Raw genomic sequence first — 17773 nt, forward strand, 5'->3', positions numbered from 1 at the left:
AGCCTGTCAAGTCCTTCTTTTGACCCATTTTGCCAAAGGAAAGGAAGTTGCCTAATAATTATGCACACCTGATATAGGGTGTTGATGTAATTAGACCACACCCCTTCTCATTACAGAGATGCACATCACCTAATATGCTTAATTGGTAGTAGGCTTTCGAGCCTATACAGCTTGGAGTAAGACAACATGCATAAAGAGTATGATGTGGACAAAATACTCATTTGCCTAATAATTCTGCACTGCCTGTACACCCATGTTACACCTCTTCTTACCTCTCTCAACTGGCTCCCGGTAGCTGCTCGCATTGAGTTCAAATCCTTGATGCTGCCTACAGGGCTGTAAATGGAACTGCACCCTCCTACATCAACACAATACTACCTAGCCGCACTCCTGCACGCCCTCTCAGATCGGCAAATGAAAAGAGACTGAAAATTCCCTCTTCACGGGGTCTCCGATTCCAATCAACTCTGTTCTCCTTTGTTGTCCCTGGCTCCATTCGACCTCCTCCATTCCACTAGCCGAGACTACTACCTCCTGTAAGAAGCAGTTGAAAACCAACTTATTCAAAAAGTATTTCAGACGAGTCTAACACTTACACATGCGTACACAATGAACACAAAATAAAAAAAAAGTTTTTTCTTCGTCTAGCACTTAACAATCTCCGAGCATGTTCTTTCCTGACAAGTTCGGCCTTATCAGGGCTCTTAGTTTTTGTAAACTCAAAATCTATAGAAATCGAATGAGAATTGCTGGTGTCTTTCTCCTGTAAGTCGCATTGGATAAAAGCATCTGCTAAATAAAGTGAAGTAACAGTAATGGTAAGAAATGGAAGGTTGAGAAAGTCGTTATAATATTTTATAACTTTTATAACAGATTTGACGTTATCAATAAAAATTGGTGGATATGTTACCTAACAATATTGCATTGCAGCATCTTCTTGAAGTAAACCCACACACAACAGCTGTCAGTGGCCGTGGTGACATGAAGATTCATTCTAATCCAACTGAAGGTCCTACCCATGTTATGAAGATTGGCGTATTGGCATGCTAATTGAGAATATTCATGCGAGGCAGCCTGGCTTTTTCAACATCCACACATTCCCTGCGGCAGATGCAAGGTGGGATTGCACGCTGATTTCAGGCGGCATCTGATCTGTTCATTTTCTTTCCAAGTGAAAACTGCAGCATGTCACTCTGTTATTGCAAAGTTTTCTACAGGAACAATTTAAGACTCAAGAGTCAAATCTAGAAAAAACAAATCTTTATTTATTGAAAAGATTCTTCCCCCCCCCCCTCATCGGTAAGGTCAAGTATGAAATAGCATATACAAATACTTTACATCTGTCTTTTTCATGGAAAAATAAAACCAACTGCACAAAATCAGAACCCGAACAGACAGAGAGAACATCAGAGAAACACAACGCAGGAGAACGTTATCTGCTTTACACTACAATGCTTCAGTGTTGCGGGAGACGGAAGAGGGGGAGGAGCATGGCGCGGTCTGGAAACGACCTCGAAAAATCACAGTGGCGCAGTCAACCGATCAGCACTGAACCTTCACAATTCACCTGACCTCTGAGAGCAAACGGAGGCGAGAACGACACAAAACAACCCCAACTGAAATCGGAGCGGACGAGTTACGGGCTGGAGGCAGAGAGGCGGGTTATGGTGTGTGGCAAAATGAAGGATTTGGAGGATGAACGTAAGACATGGGGCTGGAGGACATGGGGAAACAAAGAATTAAATCTATTTCCAAACTAAACGCCCAAAAAGGCCAAAGTGAAGCCCTTGGCATGACGTACCATCTGTTAGAGCTGTGTTCAGGGTGATGTTCTACTGAGAGTTAAGGCTGAGGGTGCCCTGGAGAAGGAGGGGGGAGCTATGGTTTTATGGTGCGGAAGCAGTAGGACATGGAACTGGAAAACACAAGATGTCTGGTAGGTCTGGTAGGTCAGTGATGGTAACAATCAGAAAAGCCAAATAAAATGGGAGAGGACGTCTTCAGAAAGCGTTGAGCTGCTCAGGCTCTTTGGCATTTATGACCAATTACTTTGTATTTTCTATAAAAAGCAAAGTTGAAAAGATTTCATCTTCTGACAATAAAACAGAAACCCTCTAACTGTGAGTGTGCACTGCACAGACAAAAAAAAAAAAAAAAAAAAGTCCTAAAAACAGACAAAGACAGAGACATGGTGTTCTGCAGGTACTAATCTCAGGCCTGTAGGTGGCTTGGAGGTGGAGGCAGATGGGCGTGCAGGAGGTCTTCTTCAGCTTTTCTAATGAGCCCAACATGTTTGAGGAGTGTAGCTCAGCATCTCACTAGTCTGAGCTCATACCTCGTCGTCGTGTCGTGTATAGAGAAGACATAAAGGGGACAATGTGGGTCTGGACGCCTGGTTCTGGTTCTCCCCTATGTTCGTTTTGCACTTCATTTATAACCAACCAAAATTTATTCTGTTTGGTAAAAAGTATTTGAAATCCCATCATGCCACACACGCACACGTACAGAAAGAAATTCTGTTACAGCACCGTACACTCTTTTACCACAGTAGGACGTTCAGGACAGTGCAGTCTTGTGTCTGAAGGTAATTCTCTACCAAAAAGATTAAATATTATGTTGCCTTTGCTTTGATGTGAAATTAGCTGTTAAAATTAGCCTTTAAAATACCAGTTGCAATTTTCAGATTAAAAAAAAAAAAAAAGATAAATACAAATTTATCAAATTCAAATTTAGCCAAACATAGCAGCAAATATCACACATATCCTTTTGTATGATATAAAGACTGTTTTGTCAGAGAATTATCTTTTTGATTTTTGGGGTCGGGTGGGCTGAGGGAACAGAGGTCAGGTGAACTGGTCCATCTCACATGAAGTCATTAAGCTCCGCCTCCAGAGCAGCGGCCATCTCATCAGCTTCCGAGCTGCTGCCCTCCTCGTTCGAGTCCTTGCTTGACTGGCTGTCTGAGAGCCCGAGAGTCTCCTGCTCATCACCATCGTCTTCCTCCCTCCCATCTTCTCGTTTCCTTTTGTTACCCCTGTGGAGAAAGGGCGCAGGTTTAACACATCTAATTCAATTATTCAACAATTACTATTCCAACAATTACTTACTTCGCTTACACAAGATTAATGAATAATGTATTAATTTGAGGAGCATACATTTGTTTTCCACTTTTTAATGCAAGACCAGTAAAATATAAGAATGGAACTCATTAACTGTATAATAAAAAAAAAAAAAAAATACGGCAAAACTTTAGTCCAGATGTTTACAGTGATGTGATTACTCTTCAGCCTTTGGGACTACAAATTGGTTCTCAAGACAGTTCACAAGTCGCACAGCAGGTGCCAAACCCAAATCTGGTGAAATAGACTTGGATCTTGTTGGAATAAAGACGTTGAGTTGAGATAAAAACAGCAGGCAACTTTCAGGCCTACAGATCAATGAGGTGTGTGTGTGTGTATGTGTGTATGTGTGTGTGTGGAGCACAAACCCATTGATATTAATGAGGAGAAAGCAAGAAAGTGTGTTTTAGTCCAGCTCATTATCTCCTATCATTCTCACTACCATGCTGCCTAAAAAGAGTCTCCTAAAATGTTAACAGCTTCTGCTTCTCCAATTTGTCTCTCCTTCTCACACTAAGTTGTTTTCATGGTTTATTGGGACATGAGCGCTCAGATCTAATCACAGGAAGCCACATGAAGACAAACAGAGAGAAGACAGAGAAGACATCAGAGAATGCTTTACACTACAAATCTGCTTTACACTACAATGCTTCGGCGCTGCGGGAGGCGGAAGAGGGGGAGGAGCATGGTGCGGGATGGAAGCAACCTCGAAAATTAGCACTGAACCCCCACAATCCAAATCACCTGGCCTCCGGGAGCAAATGGAGGTGAGAACATCACAAAATAGCTCAAACATGACCGCATGTGGCAGACTAGTGCATGACTGTGCATGACTGTGCATGACTGTGCATGACTGTGCATGACTGTGCATGACTGTGCATGACTGTGCATGACTGTGCATGACGGTAGCCCGGGCAAAATGAAGGATTTGGAGGATGAATGTAAGTGTAACTAAATGTCCAAAACGAAACACTTGTGTCTGAAATTCTGGCCGGACGTGTTTTGGGGCGGCGCCATGCTAACTCTACACAACTTCCATATGATCTTACTAATCATTAAACACGGCATAAATCTAACAACAGTTTAAGACCCCCAAGAGGTGTCAGCTTTTTGAAATGCGACTCGAATGAAATGCGACTCCTGGCTTAAGAGTCTCCTCTCTTCAGCGCATTTACACCATTTTCAAGGGAACGGCGCAGCTTAAACACCTCCGTCTATTTTTTTTTTGCACAATCATGGAAAGCTTGAACCAACCAATATCAAACGAAAAACAAACCCCAAAAAACAGCTTTTTCTTCCCTCCACCATGTGAGCTGTTTTACAGCATCTCTTAGAATCACCTTAAATGTGGATATTGCCTAGCATAGTGTGAATTTAAAGAAACCATGACTAGGAACGAGATGCTACTCTTGGTTTGTTCCGGTCCCTTTGTGCCGTTACATAACCTGCAGGCGCAGAGGGATTCTGTCGCGACCGAGGGGAGAAGAAAACCACGGACATGAATGAATGCGAGTTATGAGACCGAGCGAGATACACTGTGAGGAGCTGGAGGTCTTGACACGACACACGCGCTGTGACTAAACGCGACTGACAGTTCTGAAGGTGGCTTGTGCCTCACCAAACGCATCAGACACAAGCAACAGGAAGAAAAGAGGCAGACAGATGAAAACGAAACCACCAGAGGATAAATGGCTGAGACAGGAAGAGAGAGAAGGGATGTGATCGTATTTTAGCAAAAAAGACACAAAGGACTCTTACCATTGGATAAAGAACAAGTTGAATATGATGTACATACGAGTGCTACTTATTTTATTGCCTTTTTTGTTTTAACTTGAATAATTGTGTATTGTTTATGGTGTACTGCACCTAAAATTTGATTGTAACAATGAGACGTTGTACAGTGACAATAAAAGAAAACCAAGTAAGGGAGAATTTTTAACTTGAGGGAGTGAGAGAAGGGATGCGTGTCTAAATAGAACAATGTCCATCGTTTGAGCGGATCACCATTTTAGTCACTGCGCGTTTAGTCGTACATAAAGCGAATTGATTGTTCACCAAGGCAATCGTTTAATAGACAGAGCACGGGCGTAATGAACTAACGAATGATCGATAAGAAGCTTGCTGATCTGGGTCAACGTTGGCGAACACCGACTTCTCCATGTTACAGTGCCAGAAAGCAGCAAGGTCTGCAGAGAACATAAAATCACCCGCTGCATAACTTTCTCCAACTCCAAGCCAATGAAATTGAAGTGTTTCTGCACGGCCCTTACTCACGAAAGCATCTGGTATCTGTGCGAATATTGACGACCATACTGTAATTCCCTCCTCGCTGGACTCAAAAATCACACAGAAACGTCCAGAAGACACAGTCCTGCTTCTTAATTTCCAAGCCATACAGATCCTAGTTTCAAATATACTTGTCTCGGTCTCAGGTCCTAGTAAACAGTAATCTCCTCCCTGGATGGGTTAGCAACCATGAGATGTGCAATTTAAAATAAAACATTTTATATTATTACACTAAGCACAAAATGTGTTGTATTTGTTCAGCACAGGTTAAAAGTGACTATTAAGTCAGTAAGACACATACTATTTTGACACTATTGGTGCCAAACCTAAATGAACCTGCTAGCAGTCGACAGGGGTCACTTTAAACAAAGTTTCTGCAAAGTGACTAATTAAAAATAATGTAGTCGGTTTAAAGTGAGAGATTTTAAAAGAGAGGAGTAATTGCGTTGCAGGGACAGGTTTGCATGAAGGGTCTTTCGCGGAAACAGACCAGAAATGAAGGCGCATGAACACAAAGGCTCAGTCCTCTCCATTTCAGCGATTAGTGTGTGTGTGTGTGTGTGCGTGCAAGTATTACTACTACTACTACTAAATAAAGAGAGCATTATGTGATTAATCGTCGTGCAATTGATCGCGATTCAATTATTTAATCGTTACCCAGTACTATTAATAACTCAAATTAGCCATCTTATATTGAACCTTTTTAATAGATCGAAATGTAAACCATGAGTCAGGCACAGCGATGCCCCCACACGCTGTTTGTGCCGAAAACAGTTAAAAAGCAAGATGTCACACTACAGACACCAAAGGGTTTAAACTTACACAACTCGACCCTACAGAGCTGAATTGCAACAGATACACCGTGGAACTAAAGGACAGCAGAAGATCCTGCCGATGGGTCGTACTGAACTACACGTGGGAACGGCTGCATGCGGAAACAGTGACTTTGAAAATGCCTCCTCTTAGCTGGCTGATTGTGTGTTTTTTTTGTTAGATGCTCCGCCTTCTCATTAGGAGCCAGGGAGCTCAGGGGGACGAGTATGGTTCAGTGGATTAGACGCTCCGCCAAAGTGCGCTAATTCATTTACCAAACAACAATAGGGAAATAGATGTAACTCTGGGCGTAATGAACCGTTGCCAGCAAAAAAGCATCTGGGTAATGTGGGAAAGTTTTTAAGAATAGTTAATACCCTACTCCATCACCACAGTGTAATATGGGTGCCTTCGGTGATCAGTGGTAGTGCCTTAAAATGAATCCTGGCTCTGCAGACGTCATCCCGAATGAAAGGAGTAAATCTTGCCCACTTATTAATCATCCAACACATCAAGGCAAACAAAGCAGCCACACACCCCCCCGGTCCACTCATTTAGTAGGGTTGGGCGATTTTACGATCTCGGTCGATGGGATCGCAATGAAAATCCAGCTCAATCTCGGTGATCAGATGTGGCCTTTTTTTCCAGAATCCAATTACAAATTAGATTGCGATTTCCATCTTTTGTGTGTGTTTATATTAATTTTAAAGGGAGACATGCGCTGGAATACGGAAGTGACACATGCAGGTTGACTGTGTGAAGCCAGCTGGAAACGGAGCTGAGGAGGGCAGTGAAGGTCCTGGTTTTATATGGTAATAAACTGTTAATATGTTTGGTTTGGCAATATCAGGGAAAAAAAAAACTTTCATATTGCCCACACCTACTAAATTAATAATTGTTTGTCTCGGTACAATTTACAACATGTGCAAACTGGCTCTCTTCATCGTGACCCAATTACCTTGGGTGATTATACACTCAGTGTAGGAGCAGTGATTTGTATGCTAATCTTGTCTAATGTTACTGTGCTCTGATCCTAAGCAGTTCGGGAAAATCCACTTTAATATCATTAATATAATTTAAAATACTTTGTGAAGGCAAAATCAATGCACAAATATACTAAAGGGTTTAATGCAGTGCTGAGCGGAGAAGAGAAAATGCACATGAATTCATTATCCCTTTTTTTTTATGTTATGATGAAAACGGTGTCTGGTTTCTGCATCTAGGCTGTGCTTTGCTTGTCAGGCTTGCTTACTTAAACATTAGTTATAGCGCAGCCACCACTGTGATGTGTCTCAGAGGACACGTTGCTGTTCTAGACTATAAAGAGAACTACATGTTTAAAGAAAAAGAAAAAAGCTCCAAGAGGTATAAATGTTCCACACGAACAGAGAAAACTTGTTCAGATCACAGTGGCCAACTGAATCTTACCAGTCACGACTGCAAATGAATGGCACAAAACCCTTCCTGGAACTTTATGTTCGGGTTTGATGGAGCTTTTAAGCAATAGCAATGACAATAGAAGTCAAACAAATGCGACCACGTCACATCAAAAGTGTTGTCATATTGAAAGATAACTAAAAAAAAAACTATTATTATTATTTAAAAACATGTTGAACTGATAAGAAAGGAGAAAACAAGGATACAGTGTAGTAGTCTTCATGTGCTATTTTGACAAAAACCACCTGCCATCGGGCAACACAGCAGCCTGAATTCACTCACACATGTTTTTCATAAAAAAAATAATTAAAAACTTTTTTTTCTAAAACATTAATTATAGTGGGGCAAACATTTGATTAGGATTTTTTTTACATTCTGTCTCACAGTTGAAGTGTGCCTATAATGAAAATTACAGACCTCTCTTATCTTTTTAAGTAGAACAACTTGCACAATCAGTGGCTGCCCCACTGTATAAAATAATGTAATTAATGAAATTAGAAACTGCACGGGAGGTTTTAATCTCAATATTCACAAAATCTCCAAGACAACACAATTTCCATGCAGAAGTGACAATAAGCTTCACTTTGTTGGGTTTATGTCCCCATTCCTCCAGGACGCTGCTTTCAGTTTTCTTAGTTTGTTCCTTTACTCAAAGTTTACTCGATAATATTACATCTGATAGGTCAGATAAAATTTTGTTGTGAAATACCGGCCAGACTTAAAGTCTGAAAAACGTGTGGCACAGTGTGCATTTAAGAAAACAGTAAGAATGGGAGGAGGAGAAGTGATAATTAACAGCACCAGGTCTCGGCTCCATCCCCTGATGCACCTCCTCCTCCGGAGTCTCCTCTCTGGCACCGGTTCAGGGTAGAGGGACACAAACCTTTTCATCTCCCTCGCCCTACAGCCTGGTCTAATTGCTCCTCTGTGACCGCCCTTTAATGAGGCTGTGACACTGGCACGGACCTCTTAAAAGAGACTGACTGTGCTACCCCCCCACACTCACCGCACACACACCCGTACAAAGCTGTCTTAACAGCTTTAATGTGTCTCTGAAACACATTGGAAATATCTCCTGGGTTGTGATTGGTAACCCGAGAATCCTTTGAAACGAATGGCATGCATCTGATAGAAAACTGGGTTTCGATACCTTTTACTGGTTCTTCTAATGTTGGGTTCTAATTTTTATGCTAAACAAGTCCACCAGCAAGCTGCCGCAGAATGAAAATCCACACGACTCTTCTGACAGCCGATCTTAAAGCACCCTCCCTTTACGGGAACCAAAACTCTGCATCATGCAGTGGGGGAAATAATTATTTTACCCCCTTTTTGTATGTTTGCCTATTCACATTCTCCAATTTTTATTAGTAGTATCATTTTCAGATAGAGACAGAATATCAACCAAATTTCCAGAAAAAACTCTACACAAGTTGATTTGAGTTTGGTGGAGTGAAATAAGTATTTGATTCCCTACAATCCAACCTGAATTCTGACTCGTGTTGGCACCCAGCTCTCAAAGGATGTCCGGAACAACATTTGCACAAGGCTGGAATGGACTACAAGGTAAGAAACTTAAATATAAAGTAAAGTGATTGTCACACGTGATACACAGCACACAGTGAAATTTGTCCTCTGCATTTATCCTATCACCCTTGGTGAGTAGTGGGCAGCCATGACAGGTGCCCGGGGAGCAGTGTGTGGGGATGGTGCTTTGCTCAGTGGCACCTTGGTGGATCGGTATTTGAGCCGCCAACCTTCTGATTACGGGGCCGCTTCCTTAACCACTAGGCCACCACTGCCCCTTTGATGAGAAGATGACAACTTTTTGGATATGGAACAAAAATCACCCTTGATCTGGAGCTCCATGCAAGATCGTGCCTTGTGAGGAGCATCATGAGAAAGGTGAGGGATCTGCAAACAGCTACACCTAAGGAGCTTATTAATGATCTGAAGACAGCTGGGACTACAGTCACCAAGAGCACAATTGGTAACACACTACGGCATAATGGACTGAAGACTTGCAGTGCCAAACACATGTACAATCCCATCTTAATTTTGCCAGTGAACATCTGGATGTTTCGGAGATGGGATCGGAGAATATGGTTTGGTCAGACGAGACCAAAAACTGACTCATTGGCATCAACTCCAACTGCCGTGTTTGGAGTAAGAGAAATACTGAATATGACCCAAAGCACACATTCCTACAACATGGGATGGAAAGCATGGAAGTGGAAACACCATGCTTTTGGGCTCAAGGTGCAGGAGAACGTCCTTCCCTCAGCCAGAACACTAGAGATGGGCAGTGGATGAGCCTTCCAGCATGAGCCTTCAGCCGAGGAAACAAAGAAGCTAATGAAGAAGTACATTATGGTTATGGAGCGACCTGGCAAGATCATAGATTATAGTGGCCGAGCGAAATCTTCAGACTATTCTAGACTATTCATTTCTTTTTAGGCAAGCAAATTTACAAATTCAGCAGGAGATCAAACAATTATTTCCCCCACTGAATGAGAAAGTAACCAGCCAATCCTGAGCTGGCGCCAAGCTGAGCGATCGCAACCACAATCATGGGCAGTCATTTCCATACTTTGCACAGCTCCCGAGTGTGAAAACCTAATCTAGTCTTCATAAAAAAAGAAGGGGAAAAAAAGTCAGTCAACTGGAGGGTAATTGTGCGTGTATGTTTAATATCTTACCATCACTGAACATTCAATTAATTGCTGTGAAGTGTTGAGAGGATGCCTCAGAGCCGATTCCAGAAAAAAACAATAACCCAACCCATTACAATTTGTCTGAGGGACAAACACAAACTTTCATTAATGCTAATTTTATCCCTTTAGCACCCATCTGTGGATAATGTGGCCACTAGCTCCCAGAAAATTAGCAGCTCAAGGTCAATTATACAAAATAACCCTCCCACAATAATCTCCTACTGAAACGCAGAGGTACAGGTAGTCATGCAGCCAAGAACCATAACCCAAAACTGGAATTTTTAAAGACACATCCAAACCTGTTTTAAATGGCTGGAGACCGGCAGTGACCATCAACTTAAATGGACCAAGTCTGAAAAAGAGTTGTGGCTCAGAAACAGAGAGGTTGGAAGGGGAGGAGGAGGAAGTCTTGTTAATGCTGAGGAGCAACAGTCAGGGTCTGTCAGTGTTAGATCAGAGCTCCACTACCCCGTTCAAACTGCCAGGGAAGCTGCCCAGGCCAAAGCATGTTGCAGCTCTGGGAACCTGAGAGTTCTGCACATTTTTTTTTTTTTAAAACAACATTCTGTGCCAAACGTTGCTGCCACTGCCGCAGCTCCTCGTCGAAACTCAACTATTGTAACTCTCTCCTGGCTGGAGTCTCTGCAGTCACCATAAAACCACTCCAGATGATCCAAAATATGGCAGCGTCTCATCTTCAATCAGCCAAAATACACCCATTTTACACCTCTTCTTACCTCTCTCCACTGGCTCCCGGTAGCTGCTCGCATTGAGTTCAAATCCTTGCTGCCTACAGGGCTGTAAATGGAACTGCACCCTCCTACATCAATACAATACAAGCCAGCTACACACCTGGACGCCCTCTCAGATCTTGCAAATGAAATGAGACTGAAAATTCCCTCTTCACAGGGTGGTAGGGTGGTAGTAGCCTAGTGGGTAAGACACTCGCCTGTGAACCAGGAGACCCAGGTTCAAATCCCACTTACTACCATTGTGTCCCTGAGCAAGACACATAACCTTAAGTTGCTCCAGGGAGACTGTCCCTATAACTGATTGGAAATACCTTATCCAGAGCGACGTACAATCAACTCTGTTCTCCTTTGTTGTCCCTGGCTGGTGGAGCAACCTGCTGTCCTCCATACGACTAACCGAGACTACCACCACCTTTAAGAAGCAGGTGAAAACCCTCTTATTCAAAAAGTATTTCAGACAAATCTAACTCTTACACACGCACAAGTGTTACACACGCACTGCACAAAATAATACATTTTGTGAATTGCTGGTGTCTTCCTCCTGTAAGTCGCTTTGGATAAAAGCGTCTGCTAAATAAAGTAAAGTAAAGTAACTTCATTCCCTGTTACTTTACTTTCCCTGGGTTAAAAGGGCTACAAAAACTTGTCAAAGGTTTATTTTTCAGAATCAATCATGCAAGCCTAAACTGTATTTCATGAATAAATTTGTATCCTTTTGTGAATAAAAAAAAACAACAAAAAACAACCAATCAATTAATCAAATTAAAATCCCAAGAGCAAGGGTTCAGACCCAAGTCAGATCCAATCAAACTGATAAGAGAAATTTTAAATAGTGTTAGGCAGTGGGTCCAGTCATTAATAAACCATGAAGCATGCAACACATTGACAGGAAGGAGATTCCATTTTAAACAAAAATCATTAAAATTGATCTTCTGACTGACTGGAACAATGACACTCAACATTAAAATGGTTATGTGGGTTTGTCTATAAATAACTAGCGACTAGTCCTTTCTGGGTTATTTCTATTTATTTGTATAAATCCTGATGATTTGCTTTATGTGAGGCTATCAGACACTTCCAATGCACAACTTCAAAACCACGCTGTGAAAATTGGGCCCCGTGGGGGCCTCTGATAATAGTTAACATTTTGAACAAACTCTTGTTGATGGACCGATGACACCATGACTACATTTATTTTTGAAGCATGCCGTAAAAAAAGTCCCAAATGAACATGTTCTCCTTATTACCTAGTAGCAGACCGTACAGGTACAGGTCCCATGTTATCAGGATGGGCTGTGAACAGACAGTAAGCGTGATGGGTCAAATGGGCGTGAAATGCTTTCTGTGTGGTTAAACCTGCCGATGACCTTTGCTACTCCCGAGACTGTGTGACATTTTGTCTTCCTGTGGTCATAAAGAGCAGCACCCAGCAGTGCGCCAAACCCAGAATCCAATTCCAAACACAAAAGAAGAACCTATTGCCATGGACATTACAACTGGAACTGCGCAAGTAGCATATTGTGCCATCAGTCAAAAATGGCATTAAAAAAAACAGAACATAAAACACACACATGCTCCGCTTTAAATTATAAATACGAATGGACTTTATTATTGCGGCGGTTGCAGAAATCTGACGATGCGAAAAGCCGGGGTGAAGGCCTTCTAACAATTCAACTGTGAGAAGAGAAACCCCCACGGCGTACGAATCAGAGCCCCGCGGAGCAGACAGGAGGAAACGAAACAACATAAGAATTTTTTTTTAACGCGGCCAGTCGATGCTCATTTATCTGCATGTGAGCTGGTGCAAGTTTGGTTGGGTACTGAGGGCAGGAGTTCACGCTGCACGAACGCTGTCGGAAAGCTTCCCTGTCTGGAGATTATGGAGCATCAAATTCTTCCACGTACAAAACAGGGAAATAAAAAATGAAAAACAACAGTATCTACAAACAGGTTCCATGCTTACTTGCAAGTGTGTCTCTTCACTGTTGATTTTGCTCAAGAAATATGAACAAATAAAGATTAAATTACTGAAAATAACTCCATGTGACATGCAATTAAAATGAATTTATTATTATTTAGGCAATGTCACAATGTCACTAGACATATTACTTAATTAGTCAGATGACTAAAAAGACTATTTTTAAGTGCAAAAAAACAAAGCCCCTCCCACTGCCACGTGGTGTGAAATTTTATATAATAATCCTCATCATAACCATTCATAATTATCATCTGGGTTAATCACCCATAAATTTACTAAGTTTATTATTTATTATTTCAACATGTATCCCAAAATTCACACCAAAGCATGTACGCATCACTAAAACGTTAACATTTGCACAAAGCGTCCGCCGAGAGCGCTGCCAAACGACGCACCGCCATCAGAGAAACAAACAGCAGAGACGTGTCCACTTCTGAATTCCTCTGATCCTCTGAACAGACAGCTGTGGGCTAGAGACCGTCCTCTTGGCATGGCACGATAAGCCTGTCCCGTGGTTACAGTAGCAGCTTCATTTGAATAAGGTCCTCTGCGCTGCGAAATATTGGGATTATGGTAATTGCCCCGGATGCGTGAGCAGTGTTTGTACTTTGGCTCCGGCCCGGAATGCGGCGTGCCTGGGAAAAACACACAGTGGGCCCGGGATGCGCGTCGTGGTGCGGATATTGCGGCATTAATTGGGTCGGCCCCTCAGATCCCCGCCCGGCAGGCTCGCTTGCATAACGCGCCGATTCATGAGCGTGCTGATGCGGGAGCTCGTCTTAAGAATTACAATTAGGAAAAAACACAAATGTTTTGGTTGCTTCTGCGTTTAAAAAGCGGAACAAGTGGTTAATTAAACGCTGCATTTCACAGACGTGCCAGGCGTGCAGGAGAACACAGACACTGGATATTATAAACCGCATGTTACGCCGAGGACGGGCCGCGCACACAATGTGCTTCATTATTATTATTATTTTTTTTTGGTTCAGGCCCGGATTCCTGAACCATAGATTTGTCGCTTGAACCGATCTAGCGGGGAAACTGTCATTAAGAGCCGAGTCTTTGGAGACTTGTTCCAATTTGCCTGCTTTTTAGAGCTCTACGTTTAGCTTGATTTGCGTTGCTGCGATCTATTAATGAACTTGGCTAATTGAAGTTTAAAATACACAAAGGCTGGCGCAGGGGTCTGCTGGGGACTGGAGGTACATCAGGACGCCTCGACGGCATTCATCCAACCGTCCGGAGCTCTCGGCCCATTTTAGATGATGGAGTAATCACAAGGGAGAGCACTCTAATGTCTCCATTACTGCTTTTTTGTGGGCGAGATCCTGAGTACAACTCGAACAGGGACGGTAAACAGCGTAGCACGATTTACCTACACAGCGGGAATCTAGTTTACAATCCCAGAAATGAAGCCATAGTGATTGTATACGGTAGGATTGTGTTGCGATATTTGTGGGTTTCTGCGGCCTTCACAAGTTGAACTTCATGTGACCTTCCAACAAGCTCACACACACACACACACACACACACACACACACACACACACACACACACACCTGCGGGCAATTCTGTAGTGGCCCAATGAGACTTTAGAAGCGTGGAAAGAAACTAAAATAAGCCGTCAAGGCCTCATAAGTGGAGGGTAAATTAGGAGGATGCGCCTGAGAAGATGCCCCTGAGAAGATGCCCCTGAGAAGATGCCCCTGAGAAGATGCCCCTGAGAAGATGCCCCTGAGAAGATGCCTGACTGCCACAGCCGGGTGAACAATACCTGCTTCAAGCAACAATACGGGTTGCTAGAAGCAAATCATAAACATGGCCAACTCACCCGGACATTCGTAGCCAGGATACGATTTATGACGGCAGCTGGGTGGTTATACTTTCACTGAGCACACACACAAACACTTAAACTAGGGCCCTACGGTTTCCACGTGGACGGAATTGCGGAATCCAACTACTAAGACGGAATTGGCTAAAGAAACATTTCTGGCCGCCGCAGCCCACCACACGGGTTTCCGACTTTGTAAACTTTGTGATGGCGAAGAGGCTGTCAGAGCCGAATCTGGACCACTTGCCAGATCGGTTCCATGCATGCGTGCACATACTCAATGTTTAGGCTTGGCCTAAAAAACACTTAGGTGAAGACAACTTTTTTCCAGGTCTCCACAATGTTGATCTTTTTATATTTTGTTATGTTGAGGTCCAACGTGAAGCACTTTTATTTTACAAAATAAAGAATGGCTGTATTGTGAAATAGTTATTTGCATGAAATGCACATATTATTTACATGTAAATAGTTTACAAAAGCAAACAGTAAATGCCCAAGCATTATTTTGAACAGTGATTAAATGTGGTTTGTCATTTTGAAGGTAATTTTTTCCCCAACCACTCCATATTCACATAGTTTTTAGGTGACTAAATATGTTTATAACAGAAAACATGGAATTACCCCCTTCTTCTGGGAGCAATGCACCGATGCTGTAGAGCTGCAACAAACGACTACTTTGACAGATGAATAGACATCCTATATAATAGATTTGTCATTGGCAAATCAGATTATAAATTGGACTACTATAAAACGGCTCCTATTTAGCATAAGTTTGTTTCTTTTATGTGGCAAATAATAAAGTCAAGAAAGATACTTCACTCAAAATCATGTTTCAATGGGTCTGACTTCTGTACTTGTGTGAAGGAGCTCAGATGACTATGGATATATGGGTACATAAATGATGAGCACTATATGCATATAAGCATGTTGTATTTTTGAGCACTATTATTTGTATACTGCAGTTATTGAAAATGTATTTTGAATTGATGATTACTGAAATGCCTGTGTCAAGCTTTTCAATTTCTCATCACTTCCCGTACATCCATTTTGAGGGAAAGTACACTCGCTCCCAAGCACTCACATGGAGAATGTAAATATTATATCTTTCATATTGCGTTTGAACGACAACTTCGGAGTGATGGTCAATGCTTTGCTAAATTTGTCGTCCTGCTCGCTTTGACAGCGACAACTTTGAAGCATTTCTTGCAAATGAACTTGAGGTTCCCCGTTCATCTGGTTGATATCTGAAATATTTCCAGACAGGGCTCTCGCTCTTTATATTTTCTAGCAAGCCTGGTGCGGCTGAATTATGTTCAAAGTGTGTCTCATGTAAACATTTGGTCCTCCAGGTAGCCAGGGAAAGAAGCTGTCGCTGCAATGCCTGCAAATTCCATGAACTGTGTATTATATGTGTATTATTTCTGAATAGAATGCATTACATGACCTTAAATAATTTGGGCCTCTATAGGACATGAAATAATCAGACATTTTCAACAATTGTTATGTGCCCATTTACACATGATGTAAAAAATCCCACTGCCCTAAACAGAACCCAATCACATGGGGATGCTTTAAAAAAAACCTCAAGTGAACCCCTGTAAGTTTAAAAAAAAATATATATATATACAGAACTTCGAACAATTGCACATTGGTGTGGTAAGCGGCCATTAATCAAACCCTGTTAAAGGTCGACTGTATTGTATCTGAAGTCTCTTTCCGAAACTCAGTCTTGGTGCGGAATTACAGCCACTTTTAACCAGTCCCACAATGAGATTTCCCAGGACGCACAGTTTCAGTGTGTCCCTCGCGGGACGAGGAGAAGAGCGGCCTATAGACGTGAGCGGAAATGATGTCATCAACACTTCCTGTTTGGCACAAACAGGACGTCGTGTTGCTGTTTATCCAGAACAAAATTCGATTACCCCACTGGTTCTACAGAGTTTATACATTTTTACATCCAGTCACCGAACAACTGCAAAGCTTCACACATTTGGGAGCCATGATGGTCTGAGGAGACCATGTTTTAGGGGAGGGGTGGGGAATTCTCTCGGCGGAAAAAGCATGAGAAATGGGAGGTAACCTTTCCCCTTATGTCGTCATTTCAGATCCGATCGTCTGAGCTGCCGCCCTCTGAACAGTGAAGCAGAATGTCCAAAGACCTACTGCCTTTTATAGCCACCACAGGACCTTAGACAGGCTAGGGGAACCCGGATTAATGTTAAATCATCTCATGAAGTGAAATTTAATAATAGGGGACATTTAAGAATCATTCATGCTGCTGACTGTGTCCCTAGCAACTTCATTACTCATTCTCAGTGGACAAAGAAAAGCCCCGAATCCACTCAGACATATCACACCACATCACACCCACATCATATAAATAAAAGGGCTGTGATTACATCTGCTGCCTTGTGCTAACACAATCGAGTAGGTGTCTGGTTGCCAGTAGGATTGAGCCAAATAGGACTGTCTGGATATGCCAAACCACTAAAAAAAATTCCAGCACTCATATAAGAATAAGAAAGTAGGATGATACAGACAGCACATTTTTAACTTCAGCCCTTTAATTTAAGGATCTAAGGATCATATATAATGAACAATTTCATTATGAAAGATAAGGATTGCCTTGGTTAAAAGCTATATCAAAAAGCACATCACCTAATTACTGGACACATATAAGACTTATTTTCTAGAATAGAAAAAAAAAAACAAAAAAAACATCTAGGCTCACAACATTACACCACAACATCTAGACAAGCGGTGGTCACTACTGATGCGCCTGCTCTCGGCTGGGTTGCCAGATCCAGGCAACAGGACAATATTTACTACTTTCTACATTTACATTT

The 17773-nt window shown here is 42.2% G+C and overlaps 1 protein-coding gene across 2 annotated transcripts in view; it reads right to left on the reverse strand.

Moving 5' to 3' along the window:
* Positions 1-2166: 2166 nt before the first annotated feature.
* The window catches only part of ctdp1 (CTD (carboxy-terminal domain, RNA polymerase II, polypeptide A) phosphatase, subunit 1), a 77741-nt gene continuing 62134 nt past the window's right edge, over positions 2167-17773 (reverse strand). For both annotated transcript variants that reach the window (XM_028964762.1, XM_028964761.1), the window contains exon 13: positions 2167-3034. In XM_028964762.1, the coding sequence (XP_028820595.1) occupies positions 2863-3034 (172 nt within the window). In that variant the 3' untranslated portion in view covers positions 2167-2862. The remainder of the gene's footprint in view (positions 3035-17773) is intronic.

The sequence above is a fragment of the Denticeps clupeoides genome, chromosome 20, assembly GCF_900700375.1.
Source record: "Denticeps clupeoides chromosome 20, fDenClu1.1, whole genome shotgun sequence".
In the NCBI taxonomy this organism is placed as follows: domain Eukaryota; kingdom Metazoa; phylum Chordata; class Actinopteri; order Clupeiformes; family Denticipitidae; genus Denticeps; species Denticeps clupeoides.